Source organism: Eucalyptus grandis, chromosome 8 (assembly GCF_016545825.1).
Source record: "Eucalyptus grandis isolate ANBG69807.140 chromosome 8, ASM1654582v1, whole genome shotgun sequence".
In the NCBI taxonomy this organism is placed as follows: domain Eukaryota; kingdom Viridiplantae; phylum Streptophyta; class Magnoliopsida; order Myrtales; family Myrtaceae; genus Eucalyptus; species Eucalyptus grandis.
In genome coordinates, this window is record NC_052619.1 from 16,013,472 (window position 1) to 16,039,225 (window position 25,754).

The 25,754-nt window shown below is 38.6% G+C and overlaps 1 protein-coding gene and 1 pseudogene across 1 annotated transcript; one reads left to right on the forward strand and one right to left on the reverse strand.

Moving 5' to 3' along the window:
• Positions 1-3,083: 3,083 nt before the first annotated feature.
• Positions 3,084-6,117, reverse strand: LOC104444159 (probable cinnamyl alcohol dehydrogenase 1). Its single transcript, XM_018873789.2, is given in 9 exon segments — positions 3,084-3,355; positions 3,442-3,519; positions 3,522-3,591; positions 3,677-3,747; positions 3,750-3,961; positions 4,804-5,031; positions 5,131-5,244; positions 5,669-5,766; positions 5,959-6,117. Coding segments are annotated over 8 exon segments (1,059 nt in total). The 5' UTR covers positions 5,758-5,766; positions 5,959-6,117; the 3' UTR covers positions 3,084-3,158.
• A 4,006-nt stretch (positions 6,118-10,123) lies between these two features.
• LOC120287774 lies at positions 10,124-10,848 on the forward strand (annotated as a pseudogene).
• The last annotated feature ends 14,906 nt before the right edge of the window (positions 10,849-25,754 follow it).

The following is a 25,754-nucleotide window of genomic DNA, read 5'->3' on the forward strand; positions in this document are numbered from 1 at the left end:
GTGGTTTTTGTGATTCTTTTTCTGACCACAAATTGCTTAAGACGAAAACTTCTTGCTGTAGCGACGAAAGTAAAGCCACTGCAGCATACAGGAGGCCATACTTGATCAAAATTGAGAAAAGAGGCTTGCTCTAACAGAGTACACTGGAAGCATATTGCATATGCATGGCAGATCATGTAATTTCTCTATTCCCCTCAATCATGTCTCTAAGGGACACGATATTCCCGTGTCGAATACAAGAATCCGTGAAAGCACGTACATTTTATTACCCATTTGATCTAACACTTACCATCTAACTCTTGGAAACAATCTAAAAAAAGGGAGGAAGAGGAGATAGAAGGCAAGAATTGAGCAATTTCCATCTGTTTCTCTCTTTTAATTAAGAGTTAATATCCTAAAAAACTCCAAATTGGTACACATGTAACAAATTTACCCCGATGGACTATTAAAAACCCTAAAATTATATATTTATGACAAATTTACCCCAAACTAATTTATTCGACCACAAAAAAAATGGTAAATTTGTGACAAATATATCCTCCACTAAATTGAATTAATACCATAGTAAACTGTGACAAACGGAGCGTAAAATCTCAAATTAATATACTAGTCAACTGTCACATGTCATTTAACTTAATAATTTGACAGTAAAATTTAATGAAAACTAATAGAAGGTAAATTTGTCACAAGTGTACCAGTTTAGAGTAAATTTGTCAAATATATAACAATTTAGAGTTTTTGTGGTAAAAAAATAGTTTGGAGTAAATTTGTCACAGGTATATCAGTTTGGGGTTTTTAGAGTATTAACCCTTTAATTAATTTAGTTTTAAATTTAATTTTATAAATTTTTCATGAAAAATTCATATGTTACACATGTCATTGTCACTTGATGTGTATGATATATAGAATAGTCCAAGAAATTTGACTTTAGATACATGGGAACCGCGAATGGTCATACATTGTCGATTACACATTCAACATGATGTATTAGCTAATCATAGTCCTCTAACGGTTTATATTTGCTTAATATATTTCAAGAATATTAATTTGTTAGACTTGTCCGCTCACACGCCGCTGTCACTCGATGTGTATGATAAGCAGAATAGTCGAAGAGCTTTGACTTTAGATACTTGGGAGTGTCTATGCTTGTTTTATGTCTATTATGCTTGCAATGCTTCTTGTTTTGAGTGGACAGTACAAATATTTAAGTCCGTGTCAATTTGAACAATTTTCTTTATTATAGAGCAACAGTCTTTAATCTATTGTGTTCTTGACCACAAAAAACCAAATAACAAATAAGTATAAATTATTGTAGGGTCCAACGACAATCTTTAATCTATTGTGTTCTTGACCACAAAAAATCAAATAATAAATAAGTATACATTATTATAGGACCCACTCCTTTAAAAATTTGTTGTTCACAAAAACTTATTTATTCTCATAATAACCCAAAGTTATGCTAGCAAAAATGCAATTTAATCCTAAAATTTGTCACGTAATGCAATTGAGTCCTAAAATTTTCAAAAGTACAATTAATTATAAAGATTTATCAAAATTGGTCCAATTTAAGTCATTCCATTGATTGCAATTTTTGAAAGTTTTAGAGCTCAATTATGCTTTCCTAACAAGTTTTATGACTTAATTATAATTTTTCAAAATTTTAGAACTTAATTGTAATTTATGATAAGTTTTAGGATTTCTAGTACACTTATCTTTTTTTTTTGTTTTTCACCTCATTAATCTTTTTTGCAACAATGAGCTTGACATATCTCTGTTTTGAGGATTTCAGTGGCTAGGGGAAACACAGGGATGTCCTCTAATGAATCAACAATCTTCCTGCCATGACAATGCCGGAAGAGAGATGAGTGTCTTACATAGTTAACAAAAATGTTCATGTTATAATTGGTAAGCATTCGCTTTCCCAACGTGCATGAACATTTCCGGCGATGAAACATTCGTGAGGAGCCAGTAAAGACATCCTGTTATTTAAACCGGCAAGAGGATATCGAGCTTGCTCTATTGGCAAGTATATTGTTGTCAGATAAGCCTAATAAATCCGATATTTTCATACAAAAAATCGTCATCGAGGCCAACTTAATCCAAAATGCCAATGGACAGGCTTGGGTAAGCTAGTGGATAGGTATGCCGCTTTATCTTATGTCGTGTTATCTCACGAGAGATGGTGCTGCGTTCTCTTTAGAATGCACATGACTTGGGATAGGAAAACCTTAGGATCCGACTAGGAGGAAGGAAAAAAGCAATCTATTGTCGGGCCAATATAAGATCATTTCATGTCAAACTCCGCAGTCTTGAGGCCATGGAATCTACGACATACTTGCTCATTCACAAGGACTGAGCAAATAAATGATAAAATAAGAGCAATGGTCGTCATTGATCGTCTGCCCTTTAACTGATTGGATTCTAAATATTTTATTTTCAATTGGGGTCTAAATATTTTATTTGATTCAATTGACTTCTAAAGATTTCAATTTTAGTCAATCAAGTCCCTCAAATATTATCCTCGGAAAGAGCCACATGGCTGTGATTTTCCTAGTGGCTAAGGAGATGCTTGAGGAGAAAACCTGTAGGAGAGGCGAAGCCATCCAAGCAGAACTCTCAAGAAGTCAATTTTTCAGACAGTTTCTCAATCATCACATAGAGAAGTACCAGGATTTCATTACCCATTTCACTTGTTTCTGCTATAAAACTCACGAGTATCGAAGTATATCAGGCATAGTTTATTTGTACTCCAGCAGAGCAATTAAGAAGGCATAGATGATGCTCTCCTCTAGCTGAAAGCCCGAAACTCCCACTTTTCCTCTGTGTGATCAGCCTTGCCAGCAACAATTTCCAACTACCCAAATTGATGTTGAAATTTAATCAAATAGACTCAGAGAAGAAAACAAACAAGAGAATTGTTGCTGTAACTTTCGTTACTTTATTCATCAGAGAAGCCTATTAAATAGGCAGAACCAAACCACTTAGCAAGAAAATAGCTATAGAACAACAACAAAGACCCACTAACATACCCCACTAACCAGAACATATGCAGAAACTAACTCCTAAAAACAACCCACATCCTATTGACTAGGACTCCACTATTACATTATTGAAGACACGTAAAAACTGAAAGTTAACTACTTCAACAATTGATGGTGTCACTTCAAGGAGTTCTCAATGTCAATCACAAATCGATACTTAACATCTCTCTTGATGAGCCTCTCCAGAGCTTCGTTGGCGTAATCGATCGGTATCACTTCAATGTTTGGGTATATCTTCTGCGCCGCACACAAGTCTATCATTTCTTGGGTATCCTTTGTTCCTCCCGTTACGCTACCCGTAACAGTTCTCATATCTGCCAAAAGTTCACCGCGAGCAACTTAGTTCACCTATCAGGTATGAAATTTCATTTAGTAATCAGATTTGAGAACAAAAACATACTGAGGTTAAGGCTGGCTGGACTGAATTTAACTTCGCTCGGGACGCCGACCAATGCTAGAATGCCACCCGTCTTCAAACAGACATGTAAGGATCAAATGGGTGATCACCGGCTGCCGTGTCGATTATAAAGTCCAGGGACTTAGCAATGGCCTGCGTGCATTGGATTTATCAGATCACAACAGAATTTGACCACCATGGATCTCAATGTGGATAATTCTAGTTTTTCCTCTTTTACCTTCATCTGCTCCAGGTCAGATGAGATAATGAAATGGTCAGCCCCAAGCAGGCTCAGTGCTTCCTCCTTTTAGAAATGCTTGTACTTAACACTGTGACTTTCAGTCCAAAAGCCTTCCCAAACTTAACTGCCATATGACCGAGCCCACCAAGTCCAATTACACCTAGAGACTTACCAGGTTGGTTCATCTTGTGACGTATCATTGGAGTGTACACCGTGATTCCAGCACAGAGCAATGGCGCTGCTAGATCCATCGGGTAGTTTTCTGGAATCCTGAAGCAATACCTGTCAATGAAGCACCACAATTAAGTTTCCAAATAACACCAAGACAGGAAGTGATTTCCCAATAGAATCAGCATCCTGTCTTTGTTGTCTAAAAGGAATCAAATCACAGAGCCAGAAATCCTATCTTCCACATGCTTGGGAATTTTACTTGCTTAGACCACAATTCAGCATCATGTTGTTTCTGTGATCCTTGTTCTGACCACAAATTGCTCTAGACAAACATTTCTTGCTGTAGCAACGTAAATAAAGCAATTGCAGCATACTGGAGGCCACACTCGATTAAAATTAAGAAAAGACACTTGCTCTAAGAAAGGAAACTAGTGGCATATCATGTATGCTTGACTGAACACGTAATTTTGTATTTCCTTCAATCAATTTCTCCAAAGGACTCAAGATTCCTGCGGCTCTATCAGAAACAAGAATTAGTGAAAGCGCATACATTTAGCTACTCATTTGATCTGATACTTATGATCTAACTCTAACAATCTAAGGACAGCTTATTCCATTCTTGACAATGGTTATTCAAAAGAAAGAATTTCTTTTCGCATTTAATAAAGCCAGTTCTCCATTGAATGGTTTGAATGGTAATTGGATACAGAGGACTTAAAGACTCTCCAGAGTCGTTATAGAAAGTATCTTTATCCCTTTCCACAAGATGCAATTAATGCCTAAAAGCCATTCCTCACAGTCCTATGCATTATGCCACTTCTGGTCACAATCAGAATAAGAAGAAAATTAGCAGAGAAGAAGACATGACATGAAATCTTTTTTGGCCACCATGATTTGGAATTCTGTCACAGTGCAAAATGCTGCCTAATAACACTGTGTCAGTAAGCAATTACCTTTCATGGACGACAATGTGACTAGAATATCCTCCCTTTGTCACTGTACCATCTGCATCAATTCCATCAAAAGTCATAACCGACTTTTCACATTGGACTTCTAGCCTGTCATTGCAATACTCGCACTCTCTGCATGAATTGACATATGTTCCCACCCCCACATGATCGCCAACTTTGAAGCGTTGGACACTGGAGCCAACCTGTTTCACAATTCCAACTATCTCGTGCCTGAATCAATCAAAAAAATCATTCGCAAATTTTGTTCAGAGAATTATGAGGATGGTGCTAAGAAAAAAGATTTAACATTTGAATCCCGCTGCATCCTACCCCGGCACCAGAGGATACTTGGAGTGTCCCTGCACATTCCTAGTCCAAGCCACATCTGCGTAGCACACTCCACAGTGCGTGATCTTAATCGAGACGTCTTCGCTTCCCACGGCCCTAAAGAGATGATTCCCAAACAGGTGAGCATATAATCCAGTGACTAATCAGACTAGGGTGCCCTTTTTTTCCATTTTCAAGATCAACAAACTAAACTTGACCTACGATTATTGAGGAAACAAGAAACCAGAAATGAGAAAAGGAAAAATTCCATGACTACAAGCATATTTGTCCATACGGTAGATACAACCTCAAATGCTCAGAAAGGCAGCCAGTACAGGATCCTCATGTCTGCCATGAAATTCTGAGTAACCCATAACCAACAATTCTCGACTCAGAATTCAGCGCATACACAACAAAAGAAAGAACGAAAAAAAATGAAATGGTCTGGACCGAAACTGTCTCTCGTGAACACTGTACTGAGACTCTCGCATGAACACTTCGGTAGAAATCGAAAAAGAAAAAAAAAAAAAAATGGCAATACCTGCGGGTGAATTTGTAGGGGGAGAGGAACCCAGAAGGGTCCCGGGCAGCCCAACCGAGGCAATCCTCCTTCCCACCCTCCGAGCTCATCTTCTGCACCTACACACCCGGCGAAGCAATCACACAAACAGGTACGGTTAGATTCATCCAAAGAAGAAGAAGAAAGGGTGAGAACGCGAACGAGAGAGTGCCCAAGATCAGAGACTCGACGGGTCATCACACGGCGACGACTCGAGTCACAACGAGCTCGCCATCACTCATCAACTCACTCACTCACCCACCCCCACCTACCCAAGCACAACCCCACAGCAACTCAGAGAGAGAGAGATGACTACGGAGATGGAGAGAGGTTACGCGGTGGTGGAGTATGCGGTAGCGCGAAGAGGGTGATGAGCCGAGCAGAGTCGAGGACGGGAGGTTCAACGAAGACTTTTGCCCCCTCCTACTTTGCAGGAAAGCTACGAGTCGTCGTATGGATTTTATGGCGGTGGCCCCTAGGCTCTAAAAAGAAGGTTCGAGGAGCCTACTGCCTAGCCTTCTTTTGCTGTTAGTTTCAATATCTGCTGCTTTTCCGCCTTAGCCCAACCGACGTTGCCCTCAAAAGACATTAAAGATAAGGTAGTTGGAAGGAAACATCATCCGAAACTTAAAGATGAGGTAGTTGGAAGGAAACGTTATACGAAACTTTGGTTCAATAGGTAACGTGATTTTCTAAATTTTTAATTTACCCGATATGATTCTTTTAAATTTTGGTATAGATTCAACTTAGTCTTTAGAGTATATATTGTCGCAAATTTTAAATTAATGAAATGACGACGTTGAATATTTTCATATGATCAAATGACAACATTAAATATGTACTAAAATTTCAAATAATATTGAATATTTTCATATAATTTTGAGATTATATAGAATATGTATCAAAGTTCATTAACTATATAGTTCCGTTCAATTTGCGGAAAATAATTTCGAAAAACCGTTTTCAGATTTTTCGACATTCATTTCATGAAAAATGAATTCATTGGGAAAAATGTTTCTTCTAAATTAAGGGAAATTGTTTTCCACTTTTAAAAAGTGAAAAACATTTTCTTCACATGATCTCTCTTATCTTACACCTCTATAAATCTCTACTTTCTCCTCACATTTCCTTTTCTTCTTTTCTTTTTTAAATTTTCTTTTCTTTTTTTAATTCAAATTATTTTTAATTTCCTTTTTATTTTATTTTTAATTTTTCTTTATTTTTCTTTTTCTTTTCTTTGTTTCCCATCTTTTCTTTCTTGGCTAGTTGTCGGTCATTACCAAGCGAATCTCGAGTTCGTCAATCTTAAGCTCACACTCTGTACTCTTACTTATCATTTTCTTTATTTACTCTATCCTGCAGTTGTATATTGCTCAAACAAATGGCTCTACATGCTTTACTTCTTTTTCTTTTGTTTATTAGAACACAAAAGACGCATGAGAGAACAGGCCACTCAACTGGAAGATTCTCATTGAGGGCTGTACATGCTTTCCTTCTTTTCTCTTTTACTTCTTTTTAAAATCCATACGAACATTTTTTAGAGTAGATGAGTATTTGGCGACAATGAGGGAACAAAGATATGCTCGAATTTAAATGCAAATTCATATTTGATGGGTTTATAGGTCGGTAAGTGATGCATGCCCAAGTGGTGAAGTCTTAGAAAATATTTTCCTTACTTAACACCGAAAATAATTTTGAAACATTTTCTAGTTTTAGCTGAACACCATAAAATATTGTAATTTTCCTGAAAAACTATTTTTGGAAAAATATTTTTCGGAAATGGCTCATTTTTCACAAAACGAACGGACCCTTAGTCTCGTGAGTTTCTATGTTACATATGATCTAGTCCTTCAACTTTTCTATTTGTATACACTCAAATCTTTTGTCAAATTCAGTTTTTATGCAGATAAGTTTTATTTTGTTCATTCAAATCATTCAATGTTCTCGACTAGTGCAATTGAGTGCTTCACTCACCCATCATAACACACAATTCCATTTTTCTTTTTCCAAGTTTGCTTTTCGCTTATTTGGCACCACCTCAACATTGTGCGATATTTTCTACCTCAATGATAATACTATGTTATTAATTACTATGACGCATTCAACAAGAGGATTTATTGAACGATTTAATTGCACGAATCAAGAAAGTTAGAAGACTTGATTGAACAAAATATAAAGTTAAGAGGACCAAATTGTACAAATATGGAAATTTGGATGACTAAAATTGCATCAAACCCTTTTAAAGGGAGATGGGTCAGCCACAATAACATATTCTTTTTCAGTGACTGGCTTTGACACAACCAATACAACAGTAGTACGAAAATGAAAGATGAGTGGACAAAAGAAGGGCAACAGATGTTAAACGAAACCTGTTTCCCAAAAGCACCATGCAGAAACTTCCTTTCATTGGAAAATTTTTCTTGAAACGGAACTAAAGATTACTGGCTTCGACATAATCGATGAACATACCAAGAGCTGAGGCCTTATCCAACAACAACGTGAAAATGAAAAATGAGTTGAAAAGAAATGGACAGCAGCTGTCAAATTAAACATTTTTTCCATGTCTCGTTCAGAACTTGTCACTCCCTCATTACCATCTTGACCCTTTTGAAATTGGAAGTGAAGGTTACTGGCTTCGACATGACCAATGTATAACTTGTCGCTCATGCAATATAGTATATAGAAATGAAAGTTGAGTAGAAAAAGAAATGGACGATTGCTGTCAAATTAAAACCTTTCCCAAGTCAACTTGTCGCTCCCCTTCCTTCCATTATAATGCTTTTATGGTGGAACTGAAGATTACTGGCTTTGACACAACTAGTGAGCATTATTTCCTAACATCTCCATTATAAAGTTGATATTTTGCTCAATACCGTTAGGACTTTTTGAATAATTTTCCCACGACTAGGGTCCTGCCTGAACTATCTTTGCTTCTCTATTTTCATGTCAGCATTATCTCAACCGGCCAATGTGGATGTTGCACATGCCAAACCTCCTGCTAGCCAAACCTATCGCAAGCACAATCTAGTGGGCATTATTTTTTATAACATCCATAACTATAAATCCGGTATATTGCTTAATACGATTAATGTCTTACAAAAGGCAATATCCTTCTCGAGACATCTATTCTGGCATTTTTAAAAGTGCCAATGGTTGCTGATACAAAATAAGATTATATGGTTGGATAGTTTCGAGTCTACCCATCGGACGTGATTCCTCTATTTAAAATCATATTTCCTATCAATTTACTTAGTCATAAATAGATCGGAAAAAAGTTCTCTGTCTAACCACCCTCTTCCCCCCCCGGCTCTCTTTTCTTTCCCTCTCTCCAAATCTGATGTTGGGGACCTCAAATCCGATGCCGGCAATTCAAGATCTACACGTCGACTTTTAAATTTGATACGATCCAATTCAAACTGTAAATGAAAGTGCTGAATATCTCCCTACCCAATCCCTCTTCATAGCAATGGGCATATATTTAGTCTGTCCCCTCCAGCATGTGAGGAGGAACGTTCAACAGAATGCGCAAGTTGGTGGTCACAACCGGCAGGAATCGCAGCCACCGAAAGCCCTTGTCATTCCCCAATGACCTGTCTGCACAACCAAAGAAAACTGATTCAAAGAAAGTGGGCTTTGAGAATCTCTTGGATTGCTGGAAATCTAAGCATAAATTGACCAAGCCCTCCATATATTCTGTTGCATCTTTTGTTCTCTGTCAGTACAATAGTCCACGTTCCTTCTTCCACCTCCATGTCCTTCTTCCTGTTTTTAAACCCTATGAATAGGTTAAGTCTAGATACTCACACAGATGACCCTCGAAACAGTTAGAACGTAATTGGTAAGATTTGATCCAGCGACCCCACGTTTTCATACCCTTCTTTTTCTTTCTTTTCTTGGCTTTTTTCCTTCCCCTTTTGACTATGTGGGTATTGCAATGCTCATTTCTTGACCAACATAATCAATATTCGATAGCAAAGAAAACATGCACAAATCATCCTTTCAAGTTGCACTCTTTGTTTCAAGTTGAAATTGACTCAATCTATCTACACTGTCTTAGGTCATTATTCCTCCAATTACCTTGAAGTAGGAGATTTTGGTGAGGTGGCTCTACACCTAACTCGATGAAATAAATAATAAACTAAGTTCTATAAACTCGTGAATGAATTAGCAGAGAATGGATTTGCCCCAGTTGTAGAGCCCCATGTCGAATACACTAGTCATTATCCGAAAAAGCTACTTTTATCATGAGCTTGAGCATCTACGTAAAGAAGACCCACTTTTCGAAATTCCTTCCAAAAAGACCGAAGTATCTCTCTACTAGCCTCTTCTTACTACTGGTCTTCCACTAGCCGTCCCTATATATACATTGCGAACATGAAAGCTCAAACACATCCACACCACCTCAAGCCTATTCTAGATTTCTCCTCTCAGCCCCGGCGACCTCCCATCTGATCGAGTTCGGCCCCGGATTCGGTCTTGTGGTGATCGGGTTCTTGTTGGGCACGCTGAGTCGAGAAAACCATTAAAAACATCTTCCTTTTTCCAAACTTGAAAAAAGAAGTTTTAAGTACCATTCCTTGTTGGGAATCACCCTAAATTGATTTAGGGTTTTCAAGAGAGTGAGAATGGACAAGGTGAAGAGATGCGCATCGGAACAGGGGGTGGTGATATTCAGCAAGAGCTCGTGCTGCTTGTGCTATACGGTGACCATCCTGTTCCGAGACCTTGGGGTCCAACCCCGGGTGTACGAGATCGACCGCGACCCTGAGTGCCGTGAGATAGAAGGCCCTGGTCAGGCTAGGGTGCAACGCGCCCGTGCCCGCGGTGTTCATAGGGGGCAGCTTGTCGGGTCCACCAACGAAGTCATGTCCCTCCACCTCAGCGGCTCGCTCATCCCCATGATCAGGCCCTACCAGGCCCAGTCTTCAGCAATCTAATCAAATCAAATTGATTGGGAGTGGTTAGAGTCTCCCTAGATTGTTGGTGCAGCTATATATGAATGTGTATGTGAAAGTGTAATTTTTATATTGGCAATTTGGGGAATAAGGTACAAGCTAGGGGTTTGCTTGATGATCAATATCAATTTAGGAGATGTTGCTTAGTGTTGTTATGAATTGTATGTATTGTGGCTGTGTTATTAGCGTTTTCAGTAGCTTGGAGTAGTGTTGTGGGGTAGTCCCTTTGATTTAGTAAAAATATATATATGAAGAATTGGCCAACATATATTATGTATTCCTTCTTTTACGGGGTCATGGTTATTCATTTTATCCTACAACCACCAGCTTATTCAATTTACTAAGTTCTTAGCCTTCGCAACAGCTTCAAAGATCTCACCCACAATACTTAGTTGACATCCACAACTTGCCCAGATGATTGAAGGGATATAGTGCATCAAGGTGCTCTGGCCGTCAAAGTTGTTTCAAGGGATTTTGTCACCCATTGGTACTAGGGTGAAAAGCAGAGAAGAGTGACCAATTGGAATCCTAGGAAATGCACCGAAGCTTCAAGAGAACTAACTAAGATTCGATACACGCAATCAACCAAAGTCGATGCTTACAGCCTGTAAATAAACATCAAAGAAACAAAAAGTTGAAGAGAGAGAGTGGGAATTTTTGGCGGTCTTCGACTGCTGGCATCTTGGTCGTAATTCCCTGCATATGCCGAAAGCTGGTATATCATTCTTGGATGCACCGAATGCATGTGAATGCATGTGAACTCTCTATTTTTCAGATTTTCGATCATTTAAGTCTCATGCGATACTCATCAATATCAAGGGCCTGGACGTATCGGGCTCACGTGCGGGACTTATATAGGAATTTTTCTATCATATTGGGGGGCAAAAACAATTCCCTTCTTGCAAATGGTGGACGGAATAATAAATATATTCCTCAGCTTTTTCCGGATTGGAAATGAAAGGAATTACATTCCCTGCTTTTTGCAATGTCGTTCTTCATATTCGTTGTTCTTCTTCTCTTCATTCCGGTGGTCGATGAGAACGGAGCAGAGTGGGTTGATTGCCCATTGGGATTCGCCTGCACATTATTGTCGGCCCGGCTGAGATCTTCGTTTTTTGGACTGCGACCCCGCATGTCGGGGGATGGATTTTCGCGAAACTACTGCGCGAAAGGGCCTGGTCGTCATCTTTGTCATCAAAGGAAGTTTTCTCCTTTCGATCTTTGATCGATGGATTACATGTTCCTAGGAAAGAATGCCGTAAACATTTTGATTCCTAAACGGTGAACACATGCACATCCGCCAGTTATCATTGTTCGCCTCCTCTCTTCCTATCACGGTACATCACATCACGGTCAAAGTTGCGGCTATCCATCTCCATCTCCTTCTACTTCCACTTCTGACCCATCTCCTCCTCCCTCCCTCCCTCCCTCCCTCCCTCCCCCCCTCGTGTTTGTGTGAAGAGCCAAGCAGATTGCATGAAAGGGAAAATATTAGGGAAGCCTAATTTGCCATGTGGGCAGTAGGCCATTCCATTTGACGCGTACCATATGTCTCACGAATCCCACTTGTTAGATGTTTTTGAAAATCCCTCTCTTCTCTTTCCGTTTCTTCTCTTTCCCCAAACCATACTAAGCACTTTACAAACGCCCTCTGCTATCCCTTTCTCCCTTTCCTCTTCCTGTTTTCATATTCTTTTTCTAAAAAATTTCAAAGAACGAACGTCTCTCTCTTCGAAAGCATCTTTCCCATTATTGGGAAGGTGTCACTCTCTTCACTCCCAAATATGCCACTACCTCCACCTCCACCTCCACTATGATTTAAAAATAAATATATCTCAGAACTTACGTATAAATGCAAATTAGAGGACAATTTGAAGCTAGTTGGAGGAAATGGAAGACAACCAGCACTAAGAATGACAATTAGCTTCAGGGGATTATACAGCCTCATATATAAACAAAGTTTAGCTTTTGATCGTGATGTTTGTCATGCGGTATAAGATCAAGTCAAAGGGCTCTATTGATAATGTTTTCCAACGTATGTCGATTAAGTGAAGAAAGAAACATTCGCAGTAATGAGAGAGACAAGCTTCAAAAGAAAGAGACTTCATTCTTGGTAATTCTTGAGAAAATAAAAATGAAAAGAGGAAGTGGCAAGGAGAGGAGAACAAAGAGAGTGTCCGTAATGAGCTCAACAACGAAAGGAGGAAGAGAATTAACAGAGAGAGAGAAGTGAGTGAGTTTCAAATGGCGAGCACTGAATGGAGTGGCCCATTACCTGCGTGGTAGACCAGTTATGCCAATTTTTTCTTGCACAGAAGAGATTACCAAGCCTACTCAGACGACCCCAAATATGAGTAGTTAAAAGCTTCCAATTTCATTGCGCTATTCACAAGTGTATCCTCAATAAAATGAGCTTTGGATTAAATAATTAACAAGGCCATTAAGTGGTTCTTTTCGCGGTAATAGATTTATGTATATTTTCCACTGTTTTAAATGTAAAAATGAAAGCCAAATATTAAAAATAGGTCTTATCCTTTTAAATATTCATATCCACCAAAAAAATAATAATAACACTAAAAATTAATTGATAGTTACTTCAAAACACTTCTGATTCATGAGCACGTTGTGATGGGATGATTTTTAACAAAGGATAGGCGAAAGATCTAGATTTAGTTAGAATGGATCTTATGATAATTATAAAAGAATTATAAAAATCGCTCAAGAACTTTCTCGGTGGGGACTTTATGCACAATAGTCGTTCATGTTTTTTCGGTTAAAAAATTACTTTCAACCTGTATTGACTGACGAAATTACTGTTTAACCCAATAACATAATTACAAATACGAGTAAACCAACATAAAACAAAAGCAGATTGACTAAGCTTCGGGTATTGACGACAAAAAAAAAAACGGGTATCAGTATTACAACATGCATAATTAAATTTTTTTTTGTAGAATTTTCTATATCCACGTTAGTTTCCTTTGCCTGTCGTTGTCAATGTAAGCCATCACCTAAGATTTTTAACATTAGTCTCGAACGAAGGGAATTTTTTTTGTCACACTGGTGCAAGTTTGAAGATTAATTAGGGTATTGAGTGACATGTTTAATATAATTTAGGGTCTTTTTCTTTATAAATTTAGGGTCGCGCTTTTCACATTTCTGATTTAATTTAGACACTCCCTTTTTTGTGTTATGGCCATATTAATCCTTGCAGGGTTATCATTTCTATACAACTCTACAAAAGTGATCCTTTTTTTTATTTGGTCAATTCTCTTTAGTTTGTTTCTTCTTCCTTCAGGTTCCACTTTCCTAATTCTTCTATCTTTCCATACTGTCTTAGTTCTCCATTTTTGCAAACCGTCTTTATGTTTTCTTTCTTGCAGGCCATTCTCTTCTTTCTACACCTCCTACTCCTTTTTCTTCTTCTTCTTTTTCTACCACAAACCCCATCGTCCTCCATTTTCTATCAATGATGCCAAACCCGTCGTCCTCCACACTTTTGTCGACATTGAGCTCACTAGTGACCTCCCCACTGAGCCCTTTTTTTTTTTCCGCCCTGCGAACTCTTCTTGCACCATGGAAGGTAATATTGAGAAATACTACATCTCCCTTCCCTTACTTCCTCTCCTCATCTTGCACATGTGAGAGTGTAAAGAAAGAAAAGGTGTCTCCACCATGTGTAGGCATAAAAGTCGAGGGCAATAGGTGTCGTTGACACCTAAGTTTTAGCGATCCAGTCATTTATTTATTGCATAAAAATTAGGGATTAATTTTTAATCCCTAAAAATATATAATTAAAATTGCATATCATATAGTTTTAGGTGTATTTACTTTTCTTATTATTGCTTTCACATTGGATCAACGATGGTGAATGGACTCGAACGAATGGTTTTAAGCCTAATAGATACGAAAGTATTCTATTCTTCGATGTGATATTTCTTTATTTCAAATAAGAAATGAATATCTTCGTCAAATATTTGGGAAAATTCACAATCGGAACAAGACCGAAGAGATATTGCATCAATATTCGTTCAAGAGCATAAAGGAAATTTGACCAACAAAGCAAGGGAAGATCAAGAAAGGAGATTGGTGCATGTGTGCATGGCGGTGGAGAAAGAAAGGCAAATTCAATGTGGTTTTCCAATTATTCGAGGAAATATTCAGCAATGACTCAAAGGAAGTGGGATATTTACGTACTAATAGGGAGCTGAGCATAATATTGAGAATATCAAGTGGTGGATTTCATTCACGCCAGCCCAAGATATATCTTGCCTTTTAGGATTGACACATATAAATAAGAAGAAAGAAGACGATCCCAAGAGGGCCACACACGTTGAATATACAGCCACAATGAGAAATACACTTGGGGAATAGAGAAAAGGGAGGGAAAGAGCCCTCTCGGCCAGCAATCCTTGGCCGAGACGCTCATCTTGCTATCCTGGACTGTCATCACTCGCTGCCCTATTAAGCCGCAACGCCCCCACCGCTGTCCGCTGCCTCCTTGCACCGTTGCCGAATTTTCAACGACGACCGCACGAGAGTCGTTCATCAACGACTTTCACTTCCGGTTTTTTCCAACGTCCACGGCATCACTTCAAGAGCAGCCTTCATCCGCGATCTCCATCGACATCTGGCTCATGTGCGACACCGAGCGTCGTTAACGAACCGAGTCAAATCGTCCAGTGGACTCTAAGAGGTGATTTTGGGGATTATTTAATGGCCTGGTCAAAGTTTTGAAAGTCAGCAATATTGGGAGCGATACACAAAGAAAGGAAGTCGACGTAGGGACAACAAGGGAGCATTCTGGAAGACCTTCACTTCCCATCGACTTCTTCACGGGTGCAATAGATACAGAGGACACGCATTGAAAAGAAGACTAGCTCTTGCCACGTCTATTGTCAGGCACGCACTCCTTGGTTTTTGATTTCCGATGAACGCAGCAAATTCTCGAACCAATCAAAGCTCATCAATTTTCGAAGATTTCCTGACGTTTGTCGCCGCCGCTGACCACCGCTTGGAATCCCTTCGTTGTCGCGACTTCCGTTCGCTGCCGTTACTCCTTTGAAGACCAACAGTCTCGTGACAAGCTGTAATTTCCTAAGGACGAGCTGTTCTAATCTGCACCTGTGACACAGCTGATTTAGCTAGTATAAGCACCTAGAGGGGGTGAATAGGTGTAAAAATAATTTCTCGAGATATGAAAGCAATACTAAACAGACAAAAGAAAAAGCAATACTAGACAGACAAAAGAAAGGCTCTCCTTTAGTTAACAAAACGAACTATGATCAAAGTAAAGCAGAGAGTATGGAAGAAAATTGAACACAAGATTTATAGTGGTTTGGCTTATTCCAAGCCTCCCACTAGCTAGATTTCACTATGAACAAAGAGATATTACAGCATTACAGCACTGATTTCCCTTGATTCCACGGTGTAGATATTCTACCACACTTCCTCAAGGTATCTCAAAATATAGACTCTCTTTTGTGTACAAGATTTCGCTCGGTAAGTGAATTAACTAAGAATCAAGAGCTTGAGACTTTGGAATTCTTCTATCGTACCTTGCCTCGAACAAGCTGGAACGTCTTCCTTTAATACTCCTTTGTGCCATCATACCCGTTGGCACTTACCCAAAGGAATTTTTTCAATCCTCCGTTGGGAGAATCAAATAAGAAGATCATTCGAGCTATTAAAGGAACATGTCGATAGCCCATCAATCTTTCTCACCCATACAATCGGGATCTTGGTTTCCATAAGTAGAACCTTCCAAGAATACTTCGCCAATCATCGGATCTTTAATCATTCTTGATTTGAATAAAGGAATCCGTTATGTCATATCCAGCCAAAGAGATCTTCTCCGGTCAATAAGGCCAAATCCTTAATGAAGCGATTACGGATAGCCTTTCTTCAACGGATTAGAAGCGTCAATAAGAATAGACTTTGAGTCTTAGTGCAGTGATCAGGAGGTCTTGGACTTTAAATAGCGAGTACGCAAGTCTTGGGACTGGGAGTGGAAACGTTTTGTCAACTTCAAAACACTTCAAGATATCAATAGTACTTAATATAAGTAGCGGTCAAATCCCAATCCACGTTCGGTCAATCCTCATCCAGACACGGACACACAAGTCAAACATCAAAACAAACTGAAAATTCAACAAGTTTAAGTTCAAAAGATTTCAAATCTCGCATCTCTCCCCCTTTTTGTCATCATAAAAAAGGTTGAGATGGGAATAGAATGGAGTCAAGTTTGCTTGGGAATGTGAACAAGCTGGAAATCTCCCATGGGTGGATGATGCCTTCCGGCTTTTTCAATTCTTCCTTGAGTTGATCCACCTCTTCACCTTTAGCATTGGCTTGAATGCGAAGAGCAAGGGCTTGGATCGTCGGATAATGAAACGGAAGAAGCTTGTCCTGCATTCTTCAAGTTCGAACTTCGCTTTCCAAAGCATATATACGACCCCGCATTTCCAAAGAACATCAATGATTCTGCGAAAATCTGCTGAGTTATCAATGCAACGTGCGCTTGACACGATTTGATGGAGTAAAAGGCGAGATGATGGTATATCGGCATAATCACGCAGATTTGGCGATGAAGCATCATGTCCCTTCTCGGGGGTGAGAGGCATGAATGTCTTTGGATCTGCTTTGGAGAGTGGTGACTCCTTCTTGGCGCGGGGGATGAGGACATTCCTCTGTTCTCACCATCTCTCCCTGTTTCCATGGCTTCAGGTGGAGAAGAGTGTTCCTCATGCTCTCCTTCCTCTTGATTTTCTCTTTCTTCTTCTTCTTCAAACCTTTCCTCCTCTGCTTCTTTTTCTTCAGCTTCTTTCTCCTTTTCTTCCTTCTCCTCTGCTTCTTGCTCCTCTGCTTTTGTTTCTTCTTCTTCTTTCTCCTATTCTTCTCTCTCCTCTGCTTCTTTCTCCTGTCGTTCCATTGATTAAGAGCAGAGCGACTCGGCTTCTTTAATGCTATAGCAGAAATTGTGAGGTCATCCTCATCATCTTCATCGGTAATGAGAGCTTTTCTCTTTTTGGATGGAGCAACCATGGGCTCCTTCCCTTTTCTTTTTGTTGAAGAGACTTGATGAGATTTGAGGGGTTTTCTCCTTAAATTTCTCCAACGCCTTGTCGAGCTCTTTTAAACACATTTTGGACACCATTTTCAGTCCTACCACCATTTTGTCGCATGGTCAAACACGAGAATTTGTGGATGCTGAATATTCAAATGTCACGAATATCTTTGACACAAGACTTGGATAAAGAAGTTGGCCATTGTCCTTCACCTTGCTCTATACATGTGGAACGAATAGTGTGAGGAAGAGAAAACTTTTTCCTAGTATTGATGGCGTACATCAGCTTTGCCTCGAGTTAGAAACATCAGTCTTGGAAGTTGATTTCGGTCGAGGCAATTGATCACAATCTTGTGAGACGAGAATGTTGAACGCACGCATCCTTGAGTAGGAAATCCTTCCCTCTGTCCTTTTGTCTTTAACAAGTTCCAGTAGTGACGAGCTATAGAGACATTGATGGGTTGATATCTCCCTCTCTCAACCTCAATAACATCGCCAACATATCCACATCCACTACAAAGTCACGATCTCGGACTTTGAAAGAGATTCTATTCGCATCCAAGAAACTAAGATTTGAATAGAAATATGCGATTAATTGAGCATAGCCTTCGTGGTGTCGACAACAAAGCTGTTCAAGTTGAAGAAAAGCGAACTTTTCCTTCAAATTGACATTCACGGCATCAAGGAAATCAAAATCTACACTCCTAGGGTTTATCACCCCACTTTTCAACAATTTGGAGTATAGATCCTTCTATTCCTTCAATCTAAACAACTCTGTTCTTTTTCCTCGAATTTTCACCGCAACACCCATTCTCGGTTGAAATTGGCTGTACAATCTGTCATCATCATTCCCATCTATCGGATTAAATCCCCCAACACGCGGATCACTTGAGATAGTTGCAAGGGTTTTACGCCAACCCCTTAGGAGCAATTTCCAAACTCTCCATTTTCGCAAAAAGATGTACTCATTCCCATATCCCTTGTCCTTAAGAAACTCATCGATGTAGTTCAATGGAGTACCAATGCTCTTTAAAGCACGGTAAAGCTTATAAATAAAAAGGGTTTTGAACTCTTACAGGATCTACATCTTCAATGATTTCTTCCTCTTGTTGATGACTAGCATCCTATGGACTAGATGGTGGAGAATGTTTGGCGAGAATGTTGTGGGCTCTGGCGCCGACTTGGTGACTCCTCTTCCTCGGTGAGATCAAAGTGAGTAGGCCCCTCACTCATTCGCCGTGGTCCCCGCTTGCGATTCTCAAAGACTTTCTTGAAGACGACATCTTTCTCGGTCTTCGAAAGATTCCTTTTGACTTTCCCAAGAAAGATGACAACTTTTCGAAGATTAAACAAGAGAGGAAAACATGAATGGAGGATCGAAGCTTTTTAGGGTTTTGGAGTTAAGTGAAGAGGAACAGGCGTATATCGTTTAGTCGAAATGGGGGAATACTAAACGTCGTAAAGGAAGGTTAAAATATGCATTTTAAAAAAAAGCGCCTTTTCAAAAATAGATAAGCGCCATTAACTCTTTTTGAAAAGGAAAAATTGCACTTTTCACGGAAATTGAAGATAGCATAAATCAATTATGAATGGATAAATGATCGTACATTTACGAGATTTAATATAAGAGAAAATAAAATAACTTACAGTCAAGAACCATGATTGTGCGAGGCTACGAGTCTCTAGACTTTAACTTCTTCAAGCTTCAAGATGTTGAGTGGAACGGATGATTTCAAATTGATTTTCTCTAAAGGCTTTGTAAATATATCCCAGGTTGGTTCTTTGAGTCAACAAAGCGGAATCGAAACTTCTCCATTTTGAACATGATCTCTAATGAAGTGATGTCGAATCTCTATGCTTTGCTCTTGAGTGAAGAATTGGATTTTTGGTAAGATTGATTGCACTGGTGTTATCACAGTTAATCTATGTGCATGAATCTTCAATCCCAAAATCTCTTAGCTGTTGTTTTATCCACAAAATTTGTGAACAACAACTTCCAAGAGCTACATACTCTGCTTCTGCTGTAGAAAGAGCTATTGTATTTTGATTCCTTGAAAACCAAGACAGTCATCCTGCTTCCAAGTAGCGCCCAGTGCAGAGGTGCTCTTTCTATCAACTCTGCAACCCGCTAGATCTGCGTCTGAATATCCAAGGAGAGTAAAGTCTCCCTTTTTAGGATACCAAAGGCCAATGCTTGAAGTTGAAGCAATGTATTTGATAATACGCTTTGCAGCACTTAGATGAGATTCTTTAGGGTCGCTTGAAATCGAGCACAAATGCAAACACTAAACAAAATGTCGGGTCTAGAACGATAAGATAAAGAAGCGAACCGATGATACTCTGTATAGCTTCTGGTCAACTTTCTTTCCTCCTTCATCTTTGTCTATCTTCAAGGAACTTGACATTGGTATATTAGTCTTTTCGCAATTTTCCGGTCAAACTTTTTGACAAGATCATTAGCATATTTTCTTAATGAATAAAAGTCTCTTCCTTCAATTGTTTCACTTGAAGTCCAAGAAAGAAGGTTAGTTCACCCATCATGCTCATTTCAAATTCATCTTGCATAGACTTAGAGAATTTCTTGCACAAACTTTCATTAGAGGATCCAAAAAAATGATATCATCAACATATATTTGAACAAGCAGAAAACTTTTGCTTTCTCTTTTGATAAACGAGTAGTGTCTACTTTACCTTTTTCAAAGCCATTTTGAATTAAAAACTTACTCAGCCTGTCGTACCAAGCTCGAGGTGCTTGCTTTAATCCATACAAGGCTTTTTTCAGTCTGAATATTGAGTCTGGCTTCCTTGGGTCTTCAAACCTAGGTGGTTGTTCCACATAGACTTCCTCATGGATAAATCCATTCGGGGAAAGCACTTTTGACATCCATTTGGAATAACCTTTTGGCTTAGGAGTCAACTCCTAGACATTATTATCTTGAATTGTCGAGTTCTTCTTGCATAGCTTCAATCCGGCTTTCATCGAGATAAAGCTTCTTCTATGCTTTTTGGTTCTATTTGAAATAAGAGCCACGGACACTAGACTCTTCGCGCCTTTTGGATCTTGTGCGAATTCCTTCATTAATGTTGCCAATAATGAGGTCTTTGGGATATTTGGACTTATGCTTCCGATTCTTGGTTGATTTGTCAAGTTGATGGTCACTTCCTTCATTTGAATCTTCAATAACCATTTGTTGCTGATCTTTCAAAGTCTGAGTTGCTTCTTGAGATTTAGACTTTATAGAGTCTGGAGCAGGTTCAGATTCTTCAAGATAAGTCTGAGCATATTCATTTTGCATAGATTCTTGGAATTTGACATTCATTGATTCCTCCACAGATTGACTCTTCTTGTTATAGACTCTGTAGGCTTTGCTTGAGGTAGAATATCCAAGGAAGATGCCTTCGTCGATTTTTCTTCAAACTTACCAACTCTATCATTTGCATTTTTCAATATAAAACATTTGCATCCAAACACATGAAAATATGAAACAATAGGCTTCTTTCCTTTGAATAACTCATAGGGGTTTTTTTTTTCAGAATAGGCCTTAGAAAAACTCTATTGATAATGTAACATCTTTGTTGAAACGACTTCAGCCCAAAATCGTAAGGAGATGTTACTTTCAATTAAAGAGTTCTAGCCATTTCTTGAAGTGATCTATTCTTTCTTTCCACAACTCCATTTTGCTCTGGAGTATATGGAGAGGAGAACACATGCTGAAAACCAGATTCATCACAAAATTTTGTAAAATCTTGATTTTCAAATTCACCTCCATGATCTGTTCTTATACTCGAGATAACATACCATTTTTCATTTTAAACCTTTTTAGCAAACTTTTCAAAGTAAGAGAAAGTTTCAGACTTACTTGCTAGGAAATATACTCAAGTAAGTCGTGAGTAATCATCCACAATTACCGAGGCAATATTTCTTACCTCCAATGCTACGAGTTACGGTTGGTCCGAAAAAGTCCATATGCGAAGGCAGTACACGATTAGTGGAAACTTGATTTATTGGTTTAAAGGAATTTCTTACCTGCTTTCCCAATACACATGGTGTACATAGATCAAACTTTTGGTATGACAATTTGGGTAGACCACGAACAAGCTTCTTTGCTGAAATTTTGGCTATATGCTTCATATTGATGCGCCCAAGCTTTACGTGCCATAAGCTCGCTTCATCTTGAATTGAGATTAGACATTGTGATTCATCGGTTTCACATCCAAGAGGTAGATATTTCCATGTCTTGCCCATGAATGACCGAGTAGAATCTATCTTGGTTTCTGAACATATTCCCTCTTGAAAGTTGATTTTGAAACCAATATCCACAGTGAGGCGATATTGAGCGGATTGTAGTTGAGTCCTTCCACTAGGGCAACATTGCTTATTGTGAGGTTTCCAATCTTTACAGTTCCAAATCCCACAATTCTTCCTTTGTTGTTTTCTCCAAATGATACTTTTCCACCATTTACTTGAACGGGCTTTATGAAGCAATTTGAATCTCCTGTCATATGTCTTGAGCATCCACTATCCAGATACCATTTTACCTTTTTCTTGATAGTGACCTGTATTTAAAAAAGAGACTCAAGCTTTCTTTGGTACCCATATTTTCTTGGGTCCATTAGTGTTAGTATGATATGCGGTTTTTGCCCATACTTTCTTAACAGGTTTCCAAACCATAGGACACTCTTTTTCAAAATGATCTGCACTATTGCACTTTAAACATCTGAGAGCATTTCGACCTACTGATTTTACAAACACTTTTTGAAAATGATTTTTGTAAAATGTCTTTAGAGGTCTTTGCTTAATTCTTTCCTTCACTTTAGGAAAATCAATTAAAGGGATGGCTTTCGCTATCATTCCTAAACCATATTTATTGAAATAAAGTCTTTGTCTGAAAGAATTTTTTCAAGTTTCTCGAATCCTATTGAAAATCTTTTTGAAATATTTGATAAGTTATTTTTAAAAATGCATTTTCTTTCAAGAGATTATCTTCGCTTTCTTTAAGAGTAGAAACATTCATGTCTAAATGTTTCAACTTTTCATTCAAAATATTTTCCTGTTGTTTTAGTGTAGAGTTTTCCTTTTTAAGTTCGGAAATCCTTTTAAGAGAAGTCTTAAGACTAAAACACAGCTCATCAATGTATTTGGAAACTTTAATAGGGATTTTAAAGTTACTTACCTCAAATTCACTGTGCGAAGTCGAGTACTGTCTCGGAGATTGATTCCGAATCCGATTGTGCCATCGACATATATTGGCATAATCATCATCACTTTCTTCACACTCCGTATCACTCCGAGGTTTTACCCGCTTTAAGAGCCTTTCGATACTTTTCAGCTTTTCCTTTCTTCTTTTCAGAAGAGGACGGTTGGGTCGATGTGTCCATTTTCTTACATTCAAAGCAAACTACATCTTTGTTTGATTCATCATCATCAACAGACTTAGCCCGTTGCTTTTGAAAACTCCGTTTCTTTGGATTGAATCTTCTTCCTTTTCTGTTCAGCTTTCTGAATCTTCTTATCATGAGAGCAAGCTCCTCATCATCCATATCGTCTTCAGAATCTGTGACATCAAAATCATCATTGGATTTTAATGCAATGGATTTCTTACCTTTAGGATCTTCGTCTTCATTAATTCGTTCCACTTCATAAGACTGAAGAGTTCCAACCAACTCATCGACAAATAGTGGCATGATTCTTTGTCTCTCTTATTGAGGTCTTTATGTGATTCCAATCCTTAGAGAGTCCACGCAGTAACTTGTTTACCTTCATGGGATCAGAAATTGGTTGACCTTGATTTTGAAAACCATTCACGATTTCTGTAAAACGACTAAACATGTCAGTTATAGATTCTCCTGATTTCATTTTGAAAGCTTCATATTGACCGAGGAGAATGTTGATTCGGGTCTCTTTCACTTGATCGTTCCTTCATAGGTGATATGTAATCTATCCCGGACTTCTTTTGCTGTAACACAAGAAGATATTCCTTTGTTATATTCAGTAGGTGACAAAGCACAATATAAAGAATAAATTGCTTTTGCATCAAGAGCTTGTCTCTTGATTATCTCTTCTGAGTCATTTCACTTGACTCAACGGTTTCTTTTCTCTCTCTCTATGACGAGATGCGGCTTTAGGAGTGATTCCTTTTTCTACAACGTCCCATTCCGGAGGATCCTTTGATCGTAGAAACGCTTTCATCTTGTTTTCCAGATGTTGTAATCCTTTCCATCAAAGTAAGGTGGTCGGTATTGCTTTGCCCCTTCCACCAGCCACGGAGCTAGCATACTAGCCATGAATCTTTAACTCTGAAGTAAAACACTTTAAACAAAGTGAGTACACAAGCTCTTGTACCAATTGATATAGCTAGTATAAGCACCTAGAGGGGGGTGAATAGGTGTAAAAATAATTTCTCGAGATATGAAAGCAATACTAGAGGACAAAAGAAAGGAAGCTCTCCTTTAGTTAACAAAACGAACTATGATCAAAGTAAAGCAGAGAGTAGGGAAGAGAAAATTGAACACAAGGTTTATAGTGGTTCGACTTATTCCAAGCATACGTCCACTCTTATGCACTGACAACCCACTGGTTGGATTTCACTATGAACAAAAGAGACGTTAAAGACCTTGCTTTCCCTTGATTCCACAATGTAGATATTCTACCACACTTCCTCAAGGTATCTCAAAATATAGACTCTCTTTTGTGTACAAGATTTCGCTCGTAAATGAATTGACTAAGAATCAAAGAGCTTGAGACTTTGGAATTCTTCTATCATTACACTTGCCTCGAACAACCGGAACGTCTTCCTTTATACTCCTTTATGCCATCATACCCGTTAGCACTTACCAAAGGAATTCTTCCAATCCTCCCGTTGGACAGAATCAAATAAGAAGATCATTCGAGCTATTAAAGGAACATGTCGATAGCCCATCAATCCACGCTTTCGCCCATACAATCGGGATCTTGGTTTCCATAAGTAGAACCTTCCAAGAATACTTCGCCAATCATCGGATCTTTAATCATTCTTGATTTGAATAAAGGAATCCGTTATGTCATATCCGGCCAAGAGATCTTCTCCAGTCGATAAGGCCAAATCCTTAATGAAGCAATTCTGGATAGCCTTTCTTCAACGGATTAGAAACTGTCAATGAGAATAGACTTTGAGTCTTGAGTCTGGTAGTCCAGAGGTCTTTCAAACTTTAATAGAAGAGTCTGCAAAACTTCAGACTAGACTAATAGAAATGTTTTGTCAGCTTCAAAATATTCCAGAAAGATTTCTCCAACAATCAAGCCGACCCCGTCGTCCTTGTTGTCTCCAAGTTTCAGCAAGCCAGCCGATCTGCTCTTCGATTCGACAACCAGACGAGATCCATGCCACTACCTTGACACCGACAAATCTGCTGCACCTCGACGAAATTTCTGTTTTTGCAGGTCTACTAAAGAATCATTGGTATCGTTGTTCCCAAACAACCACAAACAGCCACGTTGTTGTGAGTTGAGACGCTAGTCGAGGACCGCGAACTATTGCAAAGTAACCCATCGTGGTTCACCACGAACCACTGCTGCTCGCCACCGCCCTGCCACCGTTGCTCCTCATTGTCGAGGAGCCGACTGCGATCCCGGTTCGATTGCACTTGGTCCAAATTTGGGAAGAATATCATCAAATTAGGTAAGATGCACATCTCTAGTATATTTGGATATTTTATTGCCTAATATATGCTATTTATATCTAGTTTCATATCCATGAGTGATAGACATAACTTTCAATTAGGATTTATTTCTTAGTTCGCAACCGCATACCGTTTTTTTATTCCATGCTTTAGATTGAATAATTAATTACGCGGGAATAAAATTGATATATTGATCTTTAAGGCTTAAGATCAATTTATTGATTTTATTAGCGAAATAATCAAGTTTGATTTAGATATTGTTTCTTGATTCAGATGATGTGTGATATATGTGATGATTCTGAATGATTTTGTGCTTATCTTTTAATTGTTTTATTTATCTCGAAAATACAAAAAAGATTGCATTTGCATATCATGTAGATTATATTTG